This window comes from Hyaena hyaena, unplaced genomic scaffold, assembly GCF_003009895.1.
Source record: "Hyaena hyaena isolate Hyena2069 unplaced genomic scaffold, ASM300989v1 scaffold_56, whole genome shotgun sequence".
NCBI lineage: Eukaryota > Metazoa > Chordata > Mammalia > Carnivora > Hyaenidae > Hyaena > Hyaena hyaena.
Window position 1 is genome coordinate 3,716,540 of NW_024080688.1, and position 27,042 is coordinate 3,743,581.

Genomic DNA, 27,042 nt, shown 5'->3' on the forward strand with positions numbered 1-27,042 from the left:
TCCCAAATCCCCTTCCCGACACCCCCATGACCACTTTATAGCCAGCCCCCACTTCCGTCTCCCATATTCACATCCCATCCCCCCCATCCCAACCCCCCCAACTTTCACATGGCCTCTCCCTAGGTCCAATTGGAGATCTTTGCCCCCCCACCCCCACCCCAGACACCGCCCCAACAATCAAGACCCCCTCCTGGCTCTTCCATACTACCCTCTAGGTCCCCCCAGCTCCGCCCCAGGCTCCGCCCCCGAGAGTTCCTTGGCTCAGGGCCGCTTCTCGCGTGCGTCCCCAGCTCCCGCCCGCCCGGCAGCCCGGCAGCCCGGCGGTCGGTCCCGGGCCGGCGGCCCCCGCCCGCCGCCGTCGCCGCCGCCGGCCCCGCCCCCGGGCACCATGCTGCCCTCGCAGGAGGCCTCCAAGCTCTACCATGAGCACTACATGCGGAACTCGCGGGCCATCGGCGTGCTATGGGCCATCTTCACCATCTGCTTCGCCATCATCAACGTGGTGGTCTTCATCCAGCCCTACTGGGTGGGCGACAGCGTGAGCACCCCCAAGCCTGGCTACTTCGGCCTCTTCCACTACTGTGTGGGCAGCGGGCTGGCTGGCCGCGAGCTCACCTGCCGCGGCTCGTTCACCGACTTCAGCACCATCCCGTCCGGCGCGTTCAAGGCAGCCGCCTTCTTCGTGCTGCTCTCCATGGTGCTGATCCTCGGCTGTATCACCTGCTTTGCGCTTTTCTTCTTCTGCAACACGGCCACGGTCTACAAGATCTGCGCCTGGATGCAGCTCTTGGCAGGTAGGGGAGAGGTGGGGACGGGACCCCTTCCAGGACCTCTTCTTGGAAGGGTCAGAGGTAGATTCTGCTCTTCCGTCCAAAGACACACCTCTTTGGCTGTCCCTCAGCAGCCACTGGGGAGGGGATTTATGAGAGAGCGAGACACCTTGGGGCAGGAGGCAGAGCCTTAGAACTGGGTCTTTGAGTCTGTGTGCTTGGATATGGGCAGACTGAATTTAGTGATGGGTTAGTGTTATGTTAGAGTCTCCGAGGGTCCCTGAGAGTCTCGCGTGGCTGTCTTAGGGGAAATAATGATCTGAATGAGAAGTTACCCTAAGAGTGAGCAATTTCTGTTGTATCAGAAACGCATGAGATGAGGGAAATCAAGAGATCTGACTTTGACCTTTATCTTGCTGACATTATCAACTTGGGGGTTTCACTTTACCTTTCTGAGGCCAGGTTTCCTCATCTGTAAAACAATGAAGAGGATTCCAAGAACAAAGGAAATAGTATCTTGTAAACTTTAAACTTCTGTATTAAGATAAAGGAGGGTAAGAAGAGGTTGTCTATAGTGTCTATCCAGTGTTTGCAATGTGGGTGGTTGACAGAATTTGGCAACATGGGGGTCTTGGGAGGGCAGATCTCCACCTCCTGCCCCCGCCCAATGCAGGAAAGGTTCTGGTGCTATGCCCAATGGGAACGAGTCCCTGGGACCCTGTGAAATGTTTAGCTAGGACAGACATCTTACCCTAAGAACCAGAGAAAGGCCTTTTGGAAATAAGAACTGCTGAGACTGTATTCCAGGATCCATTAGAGTCCCCACCTCCACCTACCTTTTGATCGATGGCAGATTTTGAAGATTCAGCAACTTGGGCATTTGCCTAATTGCAGGCAGGGAAGAAAGTTGAGTTGGGGAAAGTGAGGCCAAGATATAGCAGGAATGGGGGAGGAGGGCTGGTGAAGGCTAGGAAAAGTCTGGAGCCCCCCAGGGGTGAGAAAGGGAAGGGAAAACGTGATGATGTGCAGCAGAGATGGTCTTTCAAAGTAAGCACCTCAGGGCATTCAACAAGTGTGGGCCTCTTCAAAAGAGACTCTCTGCAGGAGGTGTTATATCACTTGCTGATGATTCCACTGCTCAAAACATTGGAGGGAATTATCTTTGGAGTGTGAGGTGTGTTCTCTTGAACATCATTATTGAGGGAAACCTCCATCTTTTAAAGGAGAATATGACTTTTGGAAATGGCTGAAAGTCACTTAGGGCCACGTATAGAAAATACAATATCAAATTGAGAATTGTCACCTGAGATGAGAGCCAAGGTGTGAGGGCAAAATCATGAGAATGGTTTGCTTCCCCAAGAGGACTTTTACAAATAGAGGGAGGAATTACTATCCCATTGGAAGAGTTTCCCGTATTCTCAAAAGGACTACTTTGAAGAAAGCCTTGTTAATTCAGAGGAAGACATGCTAATGAGCTTGTTTCAAATCTGTCTCACTCTGTCTACTTAGATGTGGGTCTTTCATGGCCTTTGAGGCTGAGAAAGAAGAATTGTAGGGGGTGGGAATTATCTCTCCATATTTCTCAGTGGTACCCAGAAGGCGATTTTATCTATTTTCATTCTATTATTCCTCCAAAGGCAAGCTGGAAAGAATACATAGTCATCTGGAATCCTCAATTCCTCGGCCTTAATTCGGAGTCTGCAGATAGGTTGCTGACCTCTTGGCCTTCCAAGTCTCTGTGGTTTATGTGGGTTTAATCTTAGGGATTTGATGAAGTGTCCCATAACTCCGTGTAATTATAGAATTTCAGGGATCATAGAGATCAGCTCCTTCAAATCCCACTCTCCTCACCCCCCATTTTAGAGAGAGGAGATTGAAACTAGAGAAAAGGTCTTACCCAAAGTCACACACAGTAAACTAGGTCTTGACTCCTGGCGCGGTGCTCTTTCCCTTGTGTTGTTCCCCATCTGAGGGCTGAGGAGGCCAGTTAGCAGAGTCGAGCAGTTTATTCCTTTTTGCTTAGAGATTTCTGAGTTCTCTGGGTAAGTGACTGATTTACTTTGTTTAAGTGACATCAGGACAGAAGCCAGAGCACTGGACTATGAGTCATGGGATGGGGTCTTGGCTGACTTTGCCTGGGTGATTTGCCCTGCAATGTTAAGCAATTGTTTTTAGCTTAAATCTAAGTTTTGTCACCCTTACAGTGGGAGACTAATCAGTTACATTAGTGAATTGAAAGTATCTCTTTCAGGCTTGTGGGTCTCCTAAAACAACACTTTCACTAAGATCATTCTATTCAGAAAGTAAGAAATCAGTCACTTTCAGAGGAACCACAGAGCAGCAAAGGGCCTGGTTTATATCAGGTAAGAGTTAGAATTCTTGCTCAAGTGAACTTTTATTCAAGTATTTTAGGCTCTTTTTAAAGAGTTTATTCATTTATTTTTGAGAGAGAGAGAGAGAGAGAGAAAGTCCCAGGCAAGCTCTGCACTGTCAGTACAGAGCCTGATGTGGGGCTTGAACTCACGACCTGTGAGGTCATGACTTGGGCTGAAGTCAGATGCTTAACCAACTGAGCCACCCAGACACACCTATTTTAGACTCTTCTAAGTGCAGAACACTAGACTATTGGGAAAATGTAGAGCTACCTATTTCTCTATTTATTCTTTACTTATTCTATGATCATCCCTGTGCTAGCTACTGCAATACCGAGATCATCCTGGTCGCCAGGGATTTAGGTCTGTACAGTGCAATTCTCACTCTCAGGAAGCTTACCATCTAGTTGGATCACTATAGTGGTCAGCATTCCTTCAGTGACAAGTGACAGATACCCAACTCAAGATGGCTAAAATAAAATAAAATAAAATAAAATAAAATAAAATAATAAAATAAAGAGGGTGGGGTTTTTGGCTTGCATACCTTAGAGGTCAAGAGCATCTTGCCTCAGGGGTGCCTGACTGGCTCAGTTGGTAGACTGTGTGACTTTTGATCTCAAGGTTGTGAGTTCAAGCCCTATGTTGGGTTAAAGAGATTACTTAAAAATAGAAAAAACAAAAAAAGTATCTTGCTTCAACTGTAGAGGGATCCAGATACTCAAATAATGCCATTAAGAATAGGTCTGTCTCCATTTCTTGGTTCCTCTGTGTCAGCTCATTTTAAAGTCCACTTCTCTCTTGAAGATGATAAATAAGGCTACTAGCTGCTCTGAGTTTACACTGCTTTAGCCTAGCAATACCTGTGGCAAAAGAACATCTGTTAGTCAGTGTTTCCAGCAAAAGTTTCAGGATTGATTCTCATTGGCTCAGGGTTTGGCCACAGGTTCACTATTTAGTTAATCAATGGACTTTGTCTAAGTCCTCAGCCACATGCCTATCCCTGGGACACATGGACTGATAGTGGAGAAAGGTCAGTTCCTAAAAAGGGAAATAAAGTGTGACCTCTGGTAAGACAGGTGCAGAAAGAAGTCTCACTCTGGAGGGTCTGAGCACTATATATGCTGGGTCATAAGTGCTGTGGAAGCCCAGGGCCTTGAGGAGGGAGCCCTTTAGCTGGCAGGTGAGGCTTCAGTGGAAAGTGAGGGTGTGGACAGGTATGAGGTGTGGGAGAGCATTCTGAATGGAGAGGAAGATCGAGGGCAGAGACACAGAAATGCGAAAGCCACATCTGGCTTGAGTGTGACATCCACATAGGGGAGCAGTAGAGGGAGAGGTGAGGAAGGAATGATGGGGTTACAGGGTGCAAATCTCTGAATACTGGGTTAGGAATTTGGGCTGTAATCGGTAGGCAGTTCAAAGTTACTATAGCTGTTATTATTATTCAGGAAAAATAGTTAACATTTCCTGAGCTTTCACTGTATGCTCGGCCATTTACATGCAGGGGTGCCTGGGTGGCTCAGTCAGTTAAGTGTCCGACTCTTGATCTCAGATCAGGTCTTGAGCTCAGGGTCGTGAGTTCAAGCCCTGCGTTGGGCTCCACACTGGGTGTGGAGCTGACTTAAAAAATAAAAAGGTAAAAAATAAACATTTACATGCATACTATTATTTAATCCTCACAACAGTCCTATGCAGCAGGTACTATTATTACTGTTATGTAGATGAGAACACTGAGCCGCAAAGAGGACTCATTTGTCCAAGGTCATACAGACAGCAAGGAGCGGAACTAGGATTGTAACTTGGTCTGTCTGAGTCTAAAGCCCAAGGACTTAGAAGGATTAATAAAGGAGCATTAATAATGGGAGCAGCGGCAGGAGGTTTTTGGCGTAAGATTCGAATATTAAGTAGAGAGGCTGGGAGCCCCACATGGCTCTTCATGGAGTTAGTGGTCACTTCTCATGGTCTCTCTGCCACTCTTGACCTGGTCTTTCCCACTTAGAGAGAACACACAATGTGCCAGCTTCCAGGCTAGACATTTTCATATCCATAATGTCATTTACTCTTCATCTGTTAAAGTGACTTGCCCAAAGGTCACACTTCTAGCAAAAGGTGGAGCTGACTTAACACAAGTCTAAATGGGTCTAGTACCTGTTCTTACCACCAAATTGGAACCTGGGGGAGGAATACAGAAATTACAAGGTGAGGCTCTCAGCTCTCTGTACTCAGTGTTTACCTGTGGGCCGGGTGAAGTTAGCCAAGGCGTGGGGGGGGGTGGGGTTGCTGGCTTGAGTAGACAGGCTGAAAGCCTGGTTGAGAGTCAAGGGTGCAGGGTGCGGTAGTGGTTTAGAGCAGAGGACTTAGAATACTCTCTCTGCTCCTTCCCAGCATGTGGCCTTGGGTAAGTGAGTTTTCCTCTCTGTGTCTGTTTCCTTTTCTATAAAAAAGAGATTATTATTATTTTTTAAGATTTTATTTTTAAGTAATCTCTAGCATGGGGCTAGAACTCAACCCAGAGATCCAGAGTCACATGCTCCACCAACAGAGCCAGCCAGGCGCCCCAGGGAGATTATTATTGTACTTATCTCAGAGGTGGCAGAAAGAAATAAACAAAATGTTGGGTGTAAAGCACTGAGTGTGTTTCTAGTATACAGTAGGCACTCAATAAATGGTCACATCATTCCTGTGACATAGTCTGAGTGAAGAGCAGCCTGTGAGGAGCTCTTGTTGCTCAGATGGGAGGGTTTGGATTGCTGGGACGATCAAAGACCATGAGAAGTCATAAACGGTCAGCTGAAAAAGGTCTTACACATCAGCTGTCCCAGCTGCCTCATCTTACAGATGGAAAAAAACCTAGTCCCAGAGAGAAGAGACCAGTTCATGTCACAGAGTGAGGCTTTTCTACCCACGGAAGGGAGTTGATTCTGGCCACAGTTCATTCAGTGCTGGGGGCCTGCCATGTGCCAGGCACTGCTGAGTGCTGGGGTCGCAGCAGGGAACAGGCCGTGGGAGGTGGGGTGGGGGCTGGGAGACCAGAGCCGGGGTTGGCAGCAGGGGGCTGGTGACCCTGAGGCGAGCACCTTCCAGCCTTCCAACCGTAGAGTGTGTGTCCACACTCCCCCCCATTTCTTTGGGGTTTGTTTCAGATTTGGTTCAGGATTTTACTCATCCAGTGCATCTTTGTTTTAATTTTTTTTTAATGTTTATTTATTTTTGAGAGAGAGAGAGACAGAGCAGGGGAGGGGCAGAGAGAGAGGGAGACACAGAATCTGAAGCAGGCTCCAGGCTCTGAGCTGTCAGCACAGAGCCCGACGTGGGGCTCGAACCCGCCAACCATGAGATCATGGCCTGAGCCGAGGTCAGATGCTTAATCGACTGAGCCCCCCGGGCGCCCCCAGTACATCTTTGTTGTGTGTGCATGACCTGCTGAGCACACTGGGGGGATTTCTTTCCTCCTCCACCCTGTTGCCTCTCTTCCTTCCCCAACTGTCCCTTCCTTACTTCTTTCCTTTTTTCCATCTTCTCTCCCTACACCTTTCCTTTCTTTCTCACATCAGTCCTTTACTGACAGTCCCCCCTGTGCGCTAAGCTCCGTGTTAGGTGCTGGGAATTTGTAGTAAGGGTCCTTGCTGCCAGGCTGCTCACAGGGAATGGGAGAGGCAGGAAAGAAGACAGATCATCACTTTGTGCATGACACTTGAAATGACTGAGTCATGGGGCGCCTGGGTGGCTTAGTCGGTTAAGCGTCCGACTTTCGCTTAGGTCATGATCTCGCGGTTGGTGGGTTCGAGCCCCGCGTCGGGCTCTGTGCTGACTGCCAGCTCAGAGCCTGGAGCCTGCTTCAGTCTGTGACTCCCTCTGTCTCTGGCCCTCCCCTGCTCACGCTGTCTCTCTCTCTCGGTCTCCTAGAAATAAATAAAACATTAAAAAAAAAATTAAAAAAAAAAAAAATGAAATGACTGAGTCAAGCACAGGGTATTTTAGGAGCACAAAGGGGACTTCTGACACAGTTAAGGGCAGCCAGGGAAGTCTTCCCAAAAAGTCACAGCATCTGAACTCAGTCTTAGAGGTTGGAGCGGAGGGAGAAGAGTAGCCAGGCAGAAGAAACAGTATGATCCTAGGCAGGAGGAGGGAAAACGGCCTGGTGTGTTTGGGGACTACCAGCGATTAGGGCAAGGAGTGGGGAGTGTTCAGAAAGGGAAGCTAGATTGTGGAGGCTGCTAAGCCATGGTAGAGTGTTTACAGACTATCTTTTGGCATGTCGTTGAAAGTTTTGGGGGAATAATTAATACATGCACATGATACAAAATTCAAAGGTAAAAAGGTATACAATCAGGCATCAGTCTTCTTTCCTGCCTTCATTCTCCAGTGATCCTCTGAGAGCTCTCGGGATAACCCCTGTCACCAGTTTCCTGAGTATCCTTTCCAAGACATCTCAGAAATACACAAGCAAATGCAAACAGTTTTGTTTTTGTTTTTGTTTTTTTTACAAAGATGGTGTATTAGTTATCCATCGCTGTATAACAAATTACTCCAAAACTTAGTAGCTTAAAGCAACAAGCATTATCTCAGTTTCTGTGAGTCCCAAGAATGTGGAGCAGCTTAGTTGGGCAGTTCTGGTTCGAGGTTGCTCCTGATCTCCTGATGTTACAACCAAGACCTCAGTGGGGGGGGGGGGGGGGGGGGGGGGGGGGGGGGGGGGGGGGGGGGGTAAGGGCGGGCTGTGGTCGTCTCAGGTTGACTGGGGCTGGAGGATCCACTTCTAAATGCTCTATGTGTTGGAAGGAGCCCCCAGAATGAATGATCCAAGAAAGAGGGAGAAAGGAAGAAGCTATATCATTTAACCTTTTTTTTTTTTTTTTTTGGTAACAGTTTTATTGTGATAGAACTCATACGCCATACAGTTCATCCATAGGAAATGTATACTTCAGTGGTTTTTAGTCTATTGATAGAGTTGTACAATCATTACCACAATCAACTTCAGGATATTTTCACTACCTCAAGAAGAAGCCTTATACCCTTTAGGTATCACCCCCTAGAGCCCCTCTCCAACCTCCCCAGCCTCTGAACAACCACTGATTTAACTTCCTGTCTCTGTTAGCCTGTTCCATTTCACATCAATGAGATCATACAATATGTGGTCTTTGCAACTGGCTTCTTTCACTTGGCATAATGTCTCCAAGGTTCATTCCTGTTATAGCATGTATCAGTACTTCATTCCTTTTTATGGCCATAATGTTGTATTCTATGGATAGGCCAGATTTTGTTTATTCATTCATTAGTTGATGGACATTTGCGTTGTTTTGACTTTTTGGCTATTATGAAGAATGCTGCTATGAACATTTGTGTACCAGTTTTTGCATGGATGCATGTTTTCATTTCTCTTGGGTATATACTTAGGAGTGGAATTTCTGGCTCAAATGGCAACTCTATATTTAACATTTTGAGGAACTGCCAGATTGTTTTCCAGAGTGGCAGTACTATTGTGCATTCCCACCAGCAGTGTATGAGGGTTCTTATTTCTTCATATTCTCATCAATACTTATTATCTGACTGTTTAAGTTATAGCCATCCCACTGAGTGTGAACTGGTATCTCATTATGGCTTTGATTTGTGTTTCCCTAATGATTCATGGTGTTGAGAGTCATTTCCTGTGCTTCCCAGCCATTTGTATATCTTCTTTGGAGACATATCTATTCAGATCCAGTGTCCATTTCTTAATTGGGTTATTTTTCTTCTTTATTATTGGGTTGTAAGAGTTCTTTGTATAGTTTAGATACAGTCCCTTATCAGGTATATTATTTGCAAATATTTTCTTCCATTCCATGACTGTCTTTTTTGTCTCTCTTGATAGTTTCTTTTGAAACACAAAGGTTTTTAATCTATACAAAATCTAGCTCACCTTACCTTTTTTTCTTGTGGTTCTTGTGCTTTTGGTATCATAGTTAAGAAGCCTTTGCAAATCCAAGGGCACAAAAAACTTACCTCTGTGTTTTTACCTAGGAGTTTTATGATTTCAATTCTCCCAATTAGATCTCTGATCCATTTGAATTAGTTTTTATATATGGGGTCTCTGATCCATTTGAATTAGTTTTTATATACGGGGTAAGGTAAGGAAGGGTCCAGCATCATTCTTTAACATCTAGCAATCCTGTTGTCTCAGCAACATTTTTTGAAAAGACTACTTCTTCTCAACTGAATGCTCTTGGCACCCTCGTCAAAAATCAATTAACCACAGATACACGGGTGAATTTCTGGACTCCGTTCTATTCCATTGATCTATATGTCTGTCCTTATGCCAGTAGCAGACTGTCCTGATGACTGTTGTTTTGTGGTGAGTTTTCAAATCAGGGAGTGTGAGTCCTCCATCCGTGTTCCTTTTAAAGATTGTTTTGGCCATCACATTGCCTCTTTAAAAATTTTTAAGTTTTTTTAAGTAGGCTTCCCATCCAGGGCAGAGCCCAATGTAGGGCTTGAACTCACGACCCGGAGGTCAAGACCTGAGCTGAAATCAAGAGTGGGACACTTAACCGACTGAGCCACCCAAGCACCCCCATCACACTGCCTTTTATGTCCTAATCTCAGATACCACATACCATCGCTTTTATCACACTCTACTGTTAAGATTCCATTTTAGTGTATAAAGAGCTACTTTTATTTTATTTTATTTTTTAATGTTTTACTTATTTCTAGGAGAGAGAGAGAGAGCGTGAGCAGGGGAGGGTCAGAGAGAGAGGGAGTCACAGACTGAAACAGGCTCCAGGCTCTGAGCTGGCAGTCAGCACAGAGCCCGACGCGGGGCTCGAACCCACAAACCGCGAGAGTCGGACGCTTAACCGACTAAGCCACCCAGGCGCCCCGAGCTACTTTTATTTTATTTTAAATGTATATTTATTTATTTTGAGAGACGGGGGTTGGAGGGGCAGAGACAGAGAGAGTGACAGAGAGAATCCCAAGCAGGCTCCACCCTGTCAGTGCAGAGCCTGATGCTAGGTTCTATGTCACAAACTGTGAGGTCATGACCTGAGCCAAAATCAAGAGTCAGATGCTTAAGTGACTAAGTCACCCAGGCACTCTTAAAGAGCTACTTCTTCTTAAGAGCTGCATAATATACTCTTGTGTAGATGCGTCATTATTTATTTCATCAATATTTAAGTTGTTTATAATATTTTGCTCTAACAATATTTCAGTGGATAATGTTGCATATAAATAATTTGATATATACATATAAGGATAAAATAAAGACTGAGAGCAGAATTGCTGGATTAAATGGTCTGTATATTTCATTTTGACAGATCCAGCCACAGAACCCTCTGTAGAAGTTGTACAGAATTACACTCCCAGCAGCAATGTATAAATGTACCTGTTACCCCACATCCTTGCCAACTGAGTGTGTTATCAAATATTTTATTTTTTGCCAACCTGATCAGTAAAAAAAAAAAAAAAACCTCTAAAATTTTTTTAAATGTTTGTTTATTTTATTTTTGAGAGAGAGAGAGAGTGCAAGCTGCAAGCAGGGGAGGGGCAAAGAGAGGGAGAGAGAATCCCAAGCAGGGTCCATGCTCAGTGCAGTGCCTAATGCAGGGCTTGGTCTCATGAACCATGAGATCATGACCTGAGCCAAAATGAGCCACCCAAAATACTCTCTTATAGTAGTAAGTTGCCTTTCTCTTATTATGAATGAAGTAAACACTTTATATATATATCTTTTCTGGGGGCGCCTGAGTGGCTCAGTTGGTTAGGCATCCAACTTCGGCTCAGGTCATGATCTCACGGTTCGTGGGTTCGAGCCCCACGTTGGGCTCTGTGCTGACAGCTAGCTCAGAACCTGGCGCCTGCTTCAGATTCTGTGCCTCCCTCTCTCTCTGACCTTCCCCTGCTCATGCTGTCTCTCTCTCTCAGAAATAAATTTTAAAAAAATTTAAAAAATTATATATATCTTTTCTTTAAACTGCTTATATATATTTCTTTTTTAAAATTTATTTAAAGTTTATTTTTTTATTTTGAGAGAGAGAGAGCACACACGTAAACAGGGGAGGGGCAGAGAGATAGGGAGAGAGAGAATCCCAAGCAGGCTTTGCGCTGCCAACACAGAGCCTGAGAGATCACAACCTGAGCCCAAATCATGAGTCGGAGGCTTAACCCACTGAGTCACCCAGGTATACACACACACACACACACACACACATTTATATAAGGTATTATGTATTTTTATAAGGTATATATAGGTGTATTTTATAAGGTATATTTATAAGGTGCATTATATATTTTTATAAGACACACATATATATATATATATATATATAATGGTATAATGAGAGCCCTGGACCAAGAGTCTGTGCCTGACACATAGTAGGTGCTTAACAGGTGCCTGTAAATGAATGAATGATGACATCTGACCAAAGTCCTTTTCTACCACCCACTCCTTTGGAGGCTGCATATTCAGTGGTCAGACAACCTGAATGTGAATGCTAAGTGTGGCCTTACGAATTACTTGTCTTTAGGAAGGTTACACAATTTCTGAGTCCAGGTTTTCTCGTCTAGAAGATAGGGGTAATAATAGTAACTATCTCAAGGGACTGTTGAAGGGTTGATTGTGAATACTGTATGGACCTGGGCACAGAAGAGACCCTCAAGAACTGTTAGCAATTGTTATTAGCTGGTGTGTGACTTGGGTCAAAACACTTTGGCTCCAGCATTCCACTGTCTGTGCTCGAACAAGGGAGGAAGACAGAAAAGTGGGAAGAATTAGAATCTAAGGCTCAAGAAGCAGGTAGGGCTGCCTTTGGAGGGTTTTCTAAGTTGGGCCTTGCAGTTTGGGTCTTACCCTTATGTGATGCGCATTCACCTTTAGGCCTGAGAGTCACCAGGGCCAGATGTGGGTGGAGAAAGACGACTCGAGAGGCTGCTGCCGAGATGGACCAGATGGAGGCTTGGTGGGGGCAAGGAGCCCATGGTCCTGGCGAAAGGTGCTGAGGAGGCAGGGAGAGAGGAGGAGGAAGAGGGGAGACCCCCTAGGACCTCAGCAGCTGTGCTGGGGGTGAGGCCAAAGCAGGTGGTACACGCGATGCCAGGTCTCCTCCTTGGGCGGCTGGGTCTCTGGACTGGCATTCCCAGACACGCAGGATGACGATCACGTCAGTGTGGGGAAATGGTGAATCTGCAGACCCTGCGGGGTGTGCAAGAGGAAAAGTCTGACAAGCAATTGGGTATTTGGGCCTGGAGCCTAGGGGAGGGGTCTCAGCTGGAGACCGAGATGTGAGGCGTCCTCAGATGAGTCTGAGGGTGGGTGAAATTACCCCGGGGAGAATGTGCAGGGAGAGGAGGAGAGCCTAGAAACACCACCCTTTAAGAGGCAGGTTGAAGAGAAGCCAGAACTGGAGGCTCGGAGAGAAGAGCCAGAGCAGCTGCTGAGATGAGCAACTGAGACACTGAGAAGGGTGGCCTCGAGAAAGGACGCCTGCCTGGAGGAGTCAGGGGGGACCGGGAAGGGATGGAAGCACCTGGAAGGGCCTGGTCCGAACTAGAGGGACAGGAGACTTTGGACCAAACCCGAGAGAAGATGTGGCGGAGCCGAGCCAGGGCAATGGGGGATGCACAGATGGGTAGACGCAAAGGTTATTAAGAGGCCATGGGCTCCACGTAGGCTGGGCCTGATGGGGGTGGTGAAGTACATACCGTTCCCGAATGAGTACCCCACGAAGTGATGAGGGTCCCATCTCTCTGTAACAATATCTGTGACACCAGATACACTTATTTGTCTTCTCATTTAAGAACATTTTTGTTTTAATTCCAGTGTAGTTAACATACAGTATGATATTAGTTTCAGGTGTACAATATAGTGATTCAGCAGTTCCACACATTACTCAGTGCTCATCAAGATAAGTGTACTCTGAACTCCTTTCACCTATTTTGCCCACCCCCCCCCCCCACAATTATTTGTCTCCTTACTAGTCACCCTGCTACCCTGTAGTGTCCTCAAGATCGGGAACCAGGAGCCGAGGACCGAATTTCAGAGAAAGAGTGTCCTAGGAAGAGGGCATGGTCAGCACAAAGGCCTCCAGGTGGGGCTGAACTTGACTTGTTTTAAGGGACAGAAAGGAGGCCAGTGAGGCCAGAGTTGATGGCATAGAAGTCTAATGGCTCCAGGGAAGGTGGGGGAGCCTACTTCGGTGCTCCTGAGTGCACCCAGGGAGCTGGCGGAGGGCACTGAGCAGGGGAGTGGCACCATCCATTTCTGAAAGTTCACTGTGGATGCTGAGTGGGGAGCAGCTGGTGATGAGGTAAGCGCGGGAGCTGAGAACTTAGGAGGCCCCGGTGATCATCTAGTTAGGAGGGGTCATGGCCGGTTGGACAGATAGGTGCAGTTGAGATGGAGAGAAGTGGTCAGATCCTGGATAGTTTGGGAGGACGAGCCAGTCGACCTTGAGAATGGATTGCATGTACAGGTATCCGGAAGAGTGGGGTCAGGTGCCTCCTAGCATCTGGGTATTGATTGGATGGGGGGTGGTGAGCCCGGTCACAGGAGTCCCAACCCCCAGCATCCCGGGCTGATAGAGGCATGAAGATTGGGCTTAGATCTACAAATCCAGTGGGCAGGTAAGAGCTGACTGTTACAGTCTCCCTTGTCCGAGGGGAGCAGAGCCAGTGCTCAGACTTAGAAGCAGGGGCCTGTAGACCCCCTCCTTCCCTTGGGGGGTCCGTCTGTCGGAGGTTGTCACCACCAGTCCCTAGTGCACCGCGCGCTGGGGAAGCAATTCATTGGAATGCTGGGATCTCAATGCGGATGCAAACTCTTCACTGGGCTCCTCTCAGCCCTAAATGTAGCCTCATCCTTTCCTAAACCTAAAGGAGGGACTCACCGGCAACACAAGCAGCTGGCCGTGTGTTCTATGCTGGATCGCTGCTCTGTGTTCCTCCCCTTTCCTAAGACCTTTACTGCTTTGTAAAGTTATTGTTGTTCTTTGTAGAAAAACTGGGGACTATAGATGAGCAAACTTACATCTGTGATCTCACGCTCCCAGAAGCAGTCATAGGGGTATAGAGTACTGGTTATGAGCAGGCTCTAGAGCCAGACTCTCTGGGTTCAGCCTTGCTGGCTGGTTTTGCAACTTACCAGCTGTGTGACTTTGGATAACCTGGATAACCTCTGTGAGTCTCAGTGTCCTCATCTGTAAAAAGAAAAGTATAATGCAGATTACTATGCAGACTAAATGATCTAAGGTGTGTAAAGTACTACAGTGTCTGGCGTGGTAAATTCTATATAACTATTTGCAGTAACTATGTAAGTATTTTTTCCCAAAGTGAAATTATAATGTGCTAATTTTTACAGCCTCTGGAAACCTAACATATCATAAGTATTTTCTGTATCATTAAATATTCTTCAATAGCTACCTGAGCAAATTTATATTGAAGTTCCATAGCTGAATGGTATTCCATAATATGAAAGAGCTGTATTCCCATATTGCTGGATAATAAGTTGCTGCTTTCCTTTATTATTTCCCCCTCTCCTCCTCTTCTCTCTCTCATAAGTAACAACGTGATGGACATCCTTGGAGCTAAATCTTCGAGCATATCCATGAGGGTTTTCTTAGGATAAATTCCCAGAAATTGGCAAGCTCAGTCAAAAGGGGTTTAGAGATTTTCATTTTTATGTTTTTGTGACTGACGCATTATTTCTGAGAGTTACATTCGGCCTGCGCATTGCCATTTTTGTTGAGTTCATTATTTCGTTGCAAGTGAGTGAGAATCTCTGTCAATAGGCACTTACTTGTAGACAACTCCTGCCCACCTTCTGGCTTCAGGTCACTCTTTCATATGGTTCTGAAGCCAAATGTGCAGCAGGTTATCACTGCAATGTCTCTCTCCTTTCCTGTCTTCCAGACACTCAATTCCCCTCCCTGGAAGTAACCAAGGTTGGAGCGTGAGTTGTCAACGTTCATTAGATCGAGCCCCGCGTCGAGCTCTGTGCTGACAGCGCAGAGCCTGCTTGGGGTTCTCTCTCTCCCCGTCCCAGATTCGTGTTTTCTCTCTCTCAAAAGAAATAAACTTAAAAAAAAAAAAAAAAGTAATCAAGGTTACCATTGTCTTACAAGCCTTTCCAGAAATATTTTATGTACATAGAAGAAAACACACACACACACACACACACACACACACACACACACACACACACACTCTTTCCCCACTCCTTAGAGAACGCTAGCATCGTGCCACAAATGTTGCTCTGGACCTTGCCTTTCACTAAGCACACCCACACACCGTCCCACATCAGCACACCAAGGGCTTCCTTTGTTCCTTTCAGGACTACATGGTGTGCATTGCATGGATGTGCTCTGTCTAACCTGTGATCTGTTGGTGGGCGCTTAGTTTCTTTCTGCTGTTTACTTATGAAGCATGATCTATGTAGCCTTTTTAAAAGTTGGCTTTTATTGAAGTATACTTGGGGAAAAGCACAAAAATCCTTACCTCTACAGCTCGGAGAATTTGCACGGAGTGAACGTGCCTGTGGAAATAGCATCCAGACTAGGAACCTCACGCCCCCTTCAATCACTACCCCCAAAGGGAATCACTATCCTGACTTTTGAGCCTGGAGGTTAGTGTTGCCTGTTTTTGACCTGTATATGCACAGAATCACACTTTTCCTCAGCTGAATGGCTCTCGGATGCACCAAGTTGTTGCTCCCAGCGTTTTCCTCCTCCGGCAAGGTCGTGCTCTGGTGACAGCGCCCTCCGGCCTTGCAGAGGCGCCCTCTGGCTGTGAGCTGACGAGGTGGGGGAGGGGGGGAGCAAGCTCTCCCGGGTCTCCTTTTATGGGGACGCTAATCCCATCATGAGCCCTCACCAAACCCTAATCACCTCCAAATACCCTCACCCTGGGGGTTAGGGCTTCAACATATGAATTTTCTGGGGACACGGTTCAGTCTATAGCAAGCCTCTGTGGAGTCAGTCACCTAGGGACCGAACGCCCTGGGGACCTCGCGTCTGCCCCCCACCCCTCCCCAGTAAAGGGTAGCAGCTGTGACAGGTCAGGCATGGGGCGGGCAGCTGAGCAAAAACAGAAGTCTCCCTCGTGGGAGCGCCCAGCTCAGCAAAGGTCCCTTGAGGATGGTGTAACAGTGTTATAATGAAATGATATTAAAATAGCTGAGCATAAAACGCATCATTAAAAAGCTCTACTTAAAGGCACATTTACAGCACAAGCTTTAAAGAAAATAAACACGAGTGTATAGTATATTTTCTCTTATTAATTCTTCACTACTTTTGGTCTCATCCAAGTTTCATTCCCAAACTCAAGTATCATTCTTCCTTTTAACTCTCTTTTAATTTCTTAATTATCTTTTTAAAACCTTAAGAGGATTTCATAGTCTGGCATAGATGGAAAAGGATTGTCCGTAGTAATATAGTTTTTGTTATAAAGTAATATATGCAGATGTTAGACACTTTCAACAGTATAAGAGGGCACAGAATGAAGAGTGTGCCCCTCTCCACCTCCCAGGCCACATATCCGAGGCATCCATCATTAAATTGCTTCTGTATACCTTGTGTGTACCTGTATATAGACATGCAAGCTTATATGTATATTCTTTGAAAAATCAATATCTTAAATGATGTTTTTATTTATTCATTTTTTAAAAAGTTTATTTATTTTGAGAGAGATGGGGGTAGAGGGAGGGGCAGAGGAGGAGGGAGGGAGGGAGAGAGAATCCCAAGCAGGCTCCACATTGTCAGTGCAGAGCCTGACGCGGGGCTCGAACCCATGAACCTCCAGATCATGACCTGAGCCGAAATCAAAAGAGTTGCACGCTTAAACGATTGAGCCACTAAGGTGCCCAAATGATGTTTTAAAATTTCACAAGTAATAAGTGAATATGTTCATTTATATGTTACATATATGTATATGTAAAGCTGAAACATTACCTAAAGGCTAAAGTCCCCACCCCCTCCCTGCCCAGAGGCCACCACTCTTATAAATTAAATTCCCATTTTCCCTAAGTCTTTTTCTGTGCATTTACATACACATCCATGAGGCAAATATACCATGTCATTTTCTGTGTTCCCTCTACTTTTCACCCTCTCTCATGGTAAAGTAGACATAACATAAAATGTACCATTTTAACCATTTTTAAGTGCCCAGTTCCATGGCATTGAGTACTTTCAGCATGTTGTGCCCCACACCCATCTCTGTCTTCCAGAACTTTGTTTCATCTTGCAAAATTGAATCTCTGTCCCCTTTAAACACGAACCCTCCACACCCCTCCCCCAGCCCCTGGCAACCACCTTCCTCCTTCCTGTCTCTGTTAACTTGACTCCTCTAGGGACATCATGTCAGCGGAGCCCAAAGTATTCGTCCTTCTGTGACTAGTACATTTCACTGAGCATAATGTCCTCAAGGTTCCTCTGTGTCATAGCGCGTGTCAGAATTCCCTTCCTTTTTAAGGCTGAATAACATCCCATTGTATGTCTGGACTGCCCCCTGCTTCTTTGAAACGAGAGGGAACACGCCTGTGTGTGGATTGTCTACCTGCTCTTGTATCCAAGGGGAGAGGTGGTTCAGAGTATGGCCCTAGCTCTGCTATCTCTACATGTGACCTTGGGCACACCGCTTAACCTTCCTGGGTCTGTTTCTTCATTCATAAACATAGGGCCGTTAGAACAGTGCCCGAAACACTATGTGTTTGATTTTTTAAAATGACAGTTGCTGGGGCACCTGGCTGGCTCAGTGGGTAGAGCATATGACTCTTGATCTCAGGGTCATGAGTTCAAGCCCCATGGGGGGCATGGAGCCTACTTAAAATTAAAAAAAAAAAAAATTTCGACCGCTTTTTGCAGCAGACGTCAGGTGTCAGAAAGCTTGCTCTGTCAGTCCTCACAGCCACTCATTCCTTCTACCTATTCTACCTTGTAAGAAGGTACATCCTTCTTAAAAACTGTAGATGGGATTACACCATACACTGTGTTGTGAACCTTGATTTTTAAGATTTCTTAATATATTTTAGAAGATCTTCCATGACAGCATATACATCTCTTCTCCACTTATTTTAATGGCTTTACAGTATTCCCTGGCATGGATATGCCAGACTTTATTTAATAGGTTCCCTCTTAATAGACATTGCAGTTTTTTGTTATACAGATGGCGGTGCAGTGAATATGCCCCGTACACACCCTCTGTGTACATGCATAAGTTCAGCCATGGGGTGCATTTCTGAGTCAGGGATAAGTGCATTTATGATTCTGATGGATACCGCCATGTTGTTCTCCAAGCAGAGGAGACGTCCCACCTTCACACACCACAATGAGGCATATGCCCATTGTAGTGATGATGGCGACCACCCAGTATATGCTGTGGCCTTGAGAAGTCAATATCACCATCCCTATGATGACAGAACAGAGGTTCAGAGAGGTGAAGTGACTTGCCCAAGGACACACAGTTAAAGAGATGTTCTCCCAATATATACATTATGATACAAACTTCAAAAGGAATAACACATTATTATAACAGTTAGGACTAGACTTGGCTGCATATGATAGGAAAACCCAAAATAATTGTGGTCTAACGGCCTAAGGTTCTAGTCTCTTATATAAAACAAATGCCCAAGACCTAGACAGTCCAGAGCTGGTATGGTTGCCCCTGAAGTCAAGAGTTCTTTTTGGAGCTCTGCTTCACCACTCTTGGGTAAGGCCCTTGTCCTCATTGTTGAATATGGCTGCTGGAGCCCCAGCCATCACCTCTTCATTCCAGGCAGCAGGATGAAGGAATGGATGAAGAAAAAGGGGCCAAGAGCACATTCTAGCATCCTTATAAAGTTATTTTTCATGAAGACACATAGCATGCATTTTTACCTGCTCGTGTGGCCGAGTCATGTAGCTGCAAAGGAAGGTGGAAACTCTGTTTTTGATGGTCAAGTTCTCAGCAAGACTGGGGGTTCTAATAGTAAGGAATGGGGATGAACAGATACAGTAGCAAAGTACTGGTCTCTGCCATGATTCTGTATAAAAATTAAGCTAATCACCTTCCCCAGGCAGTGGCTGTTAACTGTTCTGGACTATCTGGAAAAAGACTTACCTCTTTTGTCCAAAATTTTTTTCCACTTTGCCAAGAGTTGCCGTGACCTGTCCCCACTTCATGAGTAATAATTTGCATACCTCTTCTCACCTGCCAGTTGATTCTCACAAAAGCCCTATGAAATAAGTAGGGTGGATGTCATGACCCCATTTTACAGATGAAGAAACTGAGGCAAACCGACTTTGCCTAAAGTGACACAGTGGAGAATGGAGTTCAGCTTCCTGTTGAGGCCATACAAGGTGGGCAGGGTCTCAGGGCCTCAAGGAGAAAGGCTCAGTTTGGTGCTAGTATTTCCTTAACTCCTTACACACTATTAAGTCTCTTAAACAGGGAGAGAGCTTAGAGCATTTGGCAGGCGAAAGTATCCAGCTAGAATCTAAGAACATTGTTTTGGTTTCATTATATTTATAGTTGCCTTCTATTTGTGGCAAAGGATCCTGGTTTCCTTTTCTATGATAGTGATATAAAGCTTACTTTTTAAGCAAATGCCTCTAAGTTAAAAAGTGAGGCTATTAAAAGAAAAATGTTAAGTAAAGACCTGTCTGGGTTTAAATACAGATTCCCCCCACTGACTAGCTCCGTGTCATGGGGTATGATACTTGGTTCCTCGGAGCCTGTTTTCTCATCTATAAAATGAGGATGATGGTTTTCCCCACCTTATAGATTTATAATAGCATCAAACAAGATCGTAATGTCAGGAGCTGTGTAGGTAAGCACTCCGTGCTATTTGTTAACATTATTACAGTTATGAACTATGAATATTCATATTATTAGTTTTGTCATAACACTTTCTGGCTGCTTGGAGCAGGGGAAGTCAGTGGACTGAAGGGTAATGGGTAGAGATGCCCCATCGGAGGGCCCCTTCCTCTATACCACTGGTTCCAACCAGGGACAGGTTTGCCTCCCCCCCCCCCCGGGGGACATTGGGCAATGTCTGGAGATGTTTTTTTGATGACTGGGGGAGGGTGGTGGGTGGAAGTGTTTCACTGGCACCTGGTGGGTTGAGACGAGGGATGATACTCAACGTCCCACAAGAAACAGGACAGCCCCGCCCCCCCCCCATCATGAAAAGTTATCAGGTCAAATGTCAAAAATGTTTCCATCGAGAGGCTCTACCCCACAGGGCACCCCACACCCGTGTGTGTGTGTGACTCAGAGCAGCCGGCTCATTATTTCCAAAGGAAACTCCATCTCAGACTCCAAAGACTTCAGCCTCAGTCTTCTCATTCAGCACGTGGGGATGCTGAAAGCTGCCTTACCTGTAGTCATCCGTCTCCTGAGGGTTCAACCCCTTTGTCACTTCCTTCCTTGTCTTAGGCTGTCCCTGGTGGTCTCTTCCTCTCTTCCCCCAGGTCCAGGGGAACCCTCTGATCGGTTTTTCTCCATTTGCTTGGCTTCTGGGTGTCTCCCCTTCCCTGAGCAGCCTTGGGGGCCCCCTAGCCACCTGCGACGCTGCACGGCAGAGGAGGCGGAGAGTTAGAGGTGGGGAGGCCCCGCCCCGCCCCCTCCCAGCGGCCTGTTAGGCCGGGTCTCTACCCGGAGGCTTCCTCGCCAGCACTCCTTGACACGCATAAGTATCCTGTTGGTGTATTGACTTGGTTCCCGTTCTCCCGCACCCTCCTGGGGACCACGCCCCCAGTGGCCCCAGCACCCTGCGCGGCGCCCGGCACGTAACTGGGGTTTTCGAGCGCAGTGTAGAAGGGAGAGGCGGAGAGAGGAAAGGGCCAGGGGCTCGATCCAGAGAAGGAAGAGAAGCGAGAAGAGGAAGAGAGAAGAGGCGGTGTGACGAAAGAATGTTAAATGTGGAGAGATCCAGCCAGACCAGGGGAGAGGGAGGGTCGAGGCCGACACTTGGGCATCACGGAGACAAGCCCGAGAGAGAGGAGGGCTGTGAAGAGACAGATGCGGAACAAGAGAGGTGGGAAGGGTGGGCAAGAGAAAGGAACGGGGAGGCTCGCGACTCAGAGGCACGTGAGCGGCGAGGGCGACGGCGTGCGGGCGCAGGGCCACGGGAAGGGGGGTCCTTGAGGGCCGAGCGCGGAGCTGCCGAGGGGAGAGGCCCGCCCTGCGGAGCCCCGCGCTGCTGCCGGCAGCTCCGGGTGCGCGGGCGCCGTCTCCATGGAAACGGGACGCTCTGGGCTGGCGAGGAAACGCGGCCTGGGGGGCGGGGCTGGGCGGATTTGGCCCATCCTCAGGCCCCTTTCCTCACCCCAGCCTTTCGCTGAGGAGGCGGGAGCGCGCCACCCGGGCCAGAGCCTCGGATACCCGGGAATTCCTTCTCCCCCTTCCGCCGCCCCGGCGTTCGAACCTCCTCTCGTCCCCGACTGGGGCCTGGGATGCCTTGCAAAATGTCTGGGCTATTTGGGGAGATGGGCGGTTCGATCTTCTCCGTAGGCTCCTCCTCTCTTCCCGCCCAGCGCTCGGTGCCGGGCCTTCTCTGTATCCAGAACCGCAGTCCCAGAGATGAGCCTGCCCACTGCTCCCAAATTTCCATCCCCAAACCGATTTCTCCCCGAGCTTACCTCTCGCCATTAGGGTGTCCAAAGTGCATCCTCGAACTTGTGGAATTCTCTAGCTCCCCAGGCTCATTTTCACTCCAGGGCGTCTCGCATTCGCCGTCCCCTTTGCCAGGAACCCCCTTCCCAGCCGGGAAGCGACTCGCTCGCAGTACTCTAGCTGCGAAGCATCTTGGAGGAGGCAGGCACCGGAGAGGGGGCAAAGCCCCAAATGTGTGCGTGTGCGGTCACAGTGCTGTGGGGGAACCCTGCATCAGGACGCGGGGCACAGCCTAGGGGCGTGGGGGATGCTGTCGTGTCGCAGGAGGGCAGGGAAAGCCACAGGAGGCGAAACCTTGGAACCAGGGCCCCCGGCGCACCGGCAGACGGGAGTCTGGAGCCTAGGGAGCACTTCCTTGAATGACATGTGAGGGAGAGACCCGACAAGGCTGAGGGCGTCCTCCCCACCCGAGGGATCAGATGGGCCACGTGCCCAGTGGGCAGCACGGACCACCACCCTCTCTTTGTCATCACTGTCTGCTAAAACCCAGGTTAAGCACCCCATGGGCCTGGTGCGGAGCGTTCGGCTCTCAGACACAGTAACCTCGTTGCTGGTGGCACTGTCAGACAGCGACAGGGTAACATCAACCCGCAGGCAGAGTCGCAAGTCACGAGGCTGGTGGCTCACACCGCGTGGCGGGAGGGGAAGGTCACAACCGCCCGTTGCCTACTGAGCCCGGGGGGCTCTCATTGGCTGTGGTGGGGCATGTGCGGCTCTCCGAGCCAATCAGTTACCAGAGGAATGCGATGTCCTGATTGGCTCAGACTTAGGTCCCACCCACTAGGCTGGGTTCTGTGAAGCGCCTACTCAGACTGGGTTTGGATTGGCAGAGGTGGGTCACTAAACCCTGGGAGTGGATGCCACTGTGGGGAACCAGCCGGGGCCTGTTTCCTTAGAAAGCTCTTCTTGGCCCCGCCCATCTCCCCTCCCCCACCATCTGAAACTAAGCTGCCCGCTCCCCAGTAATTTCCTTATTTATGTGACTGTTCTTTTTTGTTTGTTTTGACTAGTTTTGATGATGATAATAACATTTAACATATTTCTGGGATTTACTGTGTCAAGCATTTACATTTGCTGCCTCCTGTCGTCTTTGCAACGACGTGGATACCGTCATTAGCCCCATTTTACAGATGAGAAAAACAGGATCAAAGGTGAAGGGCCTGGCCTGCGGTCCCACATCTAGAAAAGAGCGGAGTCAGGCTTTGAGCCCCAGCCCTCTAAGTGTTTGCTCTAATGGACCTTTCCCCCGCCTGCCTGCAAGCCCTCTGAGGCTGGAGGCCAAGCAACACTCCTGTCCCCTGCCCAGTCGGGTGCCCGGCACACACGGGGCCCTCAGTGAGGAAATGCCGGGCACTGTGCGGAGCGTATTGCACACCTTCCTTCCGGTGATCCTCACCACCACCCTGTGAGGCAGTACTACTATTTCCGGGATACAGAACAAACAGGCGGCAACCCCAAGGTCGTATACCCAGTAAGTGAAAGAACTTAGCCCAGTCTTTTCTTTGAGAGCAGCGCTCAACTGCCTGAATGAGAACGTATGTCCAGCATCTTGAAGGGAAGGGAATGGGGCTCGACGAATGTTTGTTGAATGAATGACAAAAATAAAGAAAAAACGAGTAGGTTGGGAGGGGGTAAGCGTGGTTAGGATGCTAAAGGGAGCTGAAGCATGTGCCCGTGGGCTGCTGTTTTCTTGTTATTTCCACGAAGCCTTCCTGGAGGAGTTGATTTGACGGGGGCATTATGGGTCCTGGAAAGTTTCTGCTCCCCGAGGCAGGAGGCCATCCATCTGAGACCCTAAAGTTTCTGGAACCCATTGGAAGCTGCTAACAGGCCCTAGGGTTGATAGGCAGAGCGTGGGGTGGGGGTGGGGTGGGGCGGGGTGGGGGTGGGGTGGGGCGGGGTGGGGGTGGGGTGGGGCGGGGTGGGGGCGGGGAGGGACAGGCAGCGGCGGGGGCGGGGCCTGCTGCGGGGGCTGGACCGCTGTGGTGGTGCTGGGGCTCCGGGGAGTACTCAACCCCTTCTCTCTTCCTCCCTGGCCTCGGCCGTGCGCCCCACCTCGCGCCCCCGCAGCTCTGTGCCTCGTGCTGGGCTGCATGATCTTCCCCGACGGCTGGGACGCCGAGACCATCCGGGACATGTGCGGGGCCAAGACCGGGAAGTACTCCCTGGGGGACTGTTCGGTGCGCTGGGCGTACATCCTGGCCATCATCGGCATCCTCAACGCCCTCATCCTCTCCTTCCTCGCCTTCGTGCTGGGCAACCGGCAAACAGACCTGCTGCAGGAGGAGCTCAAGCAGGAGAACAAAGGCGAGTGCGCATGCGGCGGGGGCGGGGCCCGGAGCTGTGACGTCCCGAGAGGAAACGCAAGCTGGAAAGCGTGCAGGCAGTGAAAGTCGCTTGACGTCATTCCTCACATCCCAGCATTTGCACGTCTGTGACCCAGCAGCCCCAGCCAGGAGCATAAACCCATGAGAGAGGCGCTGGGATGGTCTTGGCAGCACTTTCTAATAGCGAACTACTAAAAACAATGGCCGTTGACAGGAGAATGGTTAAGTAAATGGGGATGTGTTCCTATCATGGAATAGTGCACAATGAATGAGTGCACTTTAGTTATAAGTGACAGAATGGACACATCCTGGAAACGCAATGTAATATCGAGAAAGAGAAGGAGAAAAAAAAAAGTTCCAGAAGGTGACAGAGTGATATTTTTATGGAGCTCAATAGAAAACCAAGAGACACAAAAGAACGTATGGTTTAATCATAAATATATTTATGGTAGTGCTGTATTTTTAAATAAAAAAGTAAAGAAACAATAAATACAGAAGGTAGGATGATGGTTATCCGTGGTTGGGATAGAGGAGGGGAGGCCAGGAGCATGAGATGGGGGTGTGTAGGCAGGTACAAATTATTGGTGGAGTCACAGTTCTTGCGCGGTGAGCCCACACGGGTGTTTGCATACCTATTATATTACATATCAACTTTTGTATATATCAAGTAACATTGAAATACAAAAAAGAAAAAAGTGACATGTGAGGACAGAGGCTCAGGGCTAATCACTGTTATCAGATGTTTATGCATATGTGGACATAATACATGTTATGTGTCCCTTTATAAAATATACCGTAGTGTTATGTGCTCATATAACACAGGATAGGCATCATCCTAAACAAATCTGTTCTAAGACTGCTTTTTGTGCCCAACCCTAGAGCATGTCTTAGAGATCTTTCTTTATCCTTTTATGGAGAACCCTTTATATCCAGTGCTTAGCATTACGTCAGATGGAGGAACTGTAATTTCTTAAGCATCCTCTCTTTAGGGACTGATAGGGAGGTTTCCAGGATTTTACCATCACTGACAATGCTACGCTAGACACCTTTGTCTGTGCCTTCTTATACACAGTGTTTTCTGGGTGTTTTTCCAGAAGTGGACTTGCAATTTGTAATGACAGTGCCAGATTACCCTCCAAAGGAGGGCTGGTCTTCTGAGCCGGGAGTTCACCCTGCCCCTGGAGCAAGGGGAGGCGTGAATGGCATCGGTGGATAGACTCCCCTCTGTCTGCGTGTGCGTTCCCTGCCGTGAGAAACAGGAATAGTGGTTTTCATAGTCACACCCTGCCTTGGACTATTAGCATGTGCTGCGTCTATATTTAGCACTTTTCATTAATTATAGTCCTCTCTTGGAGTCTCTCATCTATGAAATGGGAATAATGGCAGTGAGGGTTATTATCTCATCTGGCAGGAGGCAGGTTAATTTGGCGGTGGGAACCCTTGGACTGAAGGCAGGCCATCTGTGTGGGAAGTGGGTTGAGCAAAGAAATGACTTCGTGTCCTTGAGCTTTAGATTCCTGCACTTCATAAAATGAGGGTGGTGGGAACAGTACCACCTTACAGGCTGTCCTGTGAAGAAGAAAGATTATGTCTATTAAGGGGCACTTGGTGGATACTCAGAAAAAGCTGTCACTCCTCAAGACTCCCCATCAGGCAGACATCATGGCCACCGTTCTATGAATGAGAAAAGTGAGGCCGCGGGGAGGTCCAGTAACTTGCCCAAGGTCACCGAAGCGCTGCAGTCAGGATTTGAACCCAGGTCCAAGTTCAAAGGCCAAACTCTTTCCTGCTGCCTGCTTCCTTTTCAGGGCCCTCCTGGGCTGCGGGGGTGCTAACCTGTCTTTCTGTGAGGCTCCAGTCCCTGGAGACCCTGACCTGGTGGTTTCTGTGCTCTTGGTGTGAGGTCAGGGCCTGCCCTCTGGTGGCAGCTTCCAGAAGTGCATGACTAAGAGCCTTGGCCTTTCTGAAGACGGGGTTTGGGCTAACGATGGGTGTGAGGTGGGTCCACCCACCGTCCTCTCCTCCCTCCTCAAAGTGCCCTATTCTCTGTGTTAAAGGTGATGTGAAGGAGCCCCAGCCTTCCCTCAGCCTCAACGGGTCTCCACCCCTCATTGGGAGCTCAAGATGAGTGAGCCTCACAGCTCAGTTCTGAGCCAGACCTCTAGGACAAAAGTAAAACATAAAATGAATTACTATCATTTCCAGAATTTGCTAGGCACTAAGCATTGTGAGAAAGTCCTTAGCCAGAATGATTTGTGTCTTTATCACCCCTCAGAATCACCCTGTGAAGTAGGCTATTATGACCCATGTACAGATGAGGAAATTGAGGCTCAGGGGGGTCAGATGGCCCACTCAAGACCATCCAGCTAGCCGCAGGCCTGGCTGGGATTTCACAGCCTGTGCAGGTCGCTTCCCTGCCCAGATTTGCCCTCAGGAGTGGCCAAGGGGAGCCCCAGTGTCCTGGCAGTCTCTGACTTTCTCCAATTCTCTCTCTCTCTCTCTCTCTCTCATAGATTTTGTGAGCTCTACAGTAAGCTCCGTGTTGCGGCCAGGGGGTGATGTCTCCGGATGGGGAGTCCTCCCCTGTCCCGTCGCTCACTCACAGGGACCCTGAGGGCCAGGATCACAGCCCAGGAATTGACCTGTCCTCAGCTTCTCCCGTCGCCTGCCCTCTCATCCCTTCATTCAAGCTCCAGGGGAAGACCCCATCCAGGACTGACTTCTCACCTGCTACCTGCCTGTAGCTCCAGGCTTTGAAGAGGTCGGGGCGGGGATGCAGTGTGGGGGAGGGCCTGATTCTGCTCTTCCCTCAAGTGACCTAAGGGAGCCGGAGCCCCGGGCCCTTGGGCTTCTCCTTTCCTCTCTAGCCTGGCCTGGGGGCCCTGCAGAGTCTCCGGAGGAAGAGGCGCTGTGGTGCCAGCTCCCCAGGCCCCCTCAGTCCAGAGGGCTGCCGCCTGC

At 48.4% G+C, this 27,042-nt stretch overlaps 1 protein-coding gene and 1 long non-coding RNA gene across 2 annotated transcripts; one reads left to right on the top strand and one right to left on the bottom strand.

Moving 5' to 3' along the window:
* The first annotated feature begins 388 nt into the window (after positions 1-388).
* Positions 389-26,850, top strand: LHFPL4 (LHFPL tetraspan subfamily member 4). Its single transcript, XM_039231277.1, has 3 exons — positions 389-794; positions 23,828-24,064; positions 26,598-26,850. Exons 1-3 carry the CDS (start codon positions 389-391, stop codon positions 26,696-26,698), a joined length of 744 nt encoding a protein of 247 aa, XP_039087208.1. The 3' UTR covers positions 26,699-26,850.
* Positions 18,167-20,875, bottom strand: LOC120231277. Its single transcript, XR_005528299.1, has 4 exons — positions 20,461-20,875; positions 19,202-19,316; positions 18,979-19,063; positions 18,167-18,509 (listed from the first exon to the last, which is right to left on the bottom strand). It is a non-coding gene; the product is annotated as an uncharacterized LOC120231277 (long non-coding RNA).
* Positions 26,851-27,042: the final 192 nt, after the last annotated feature.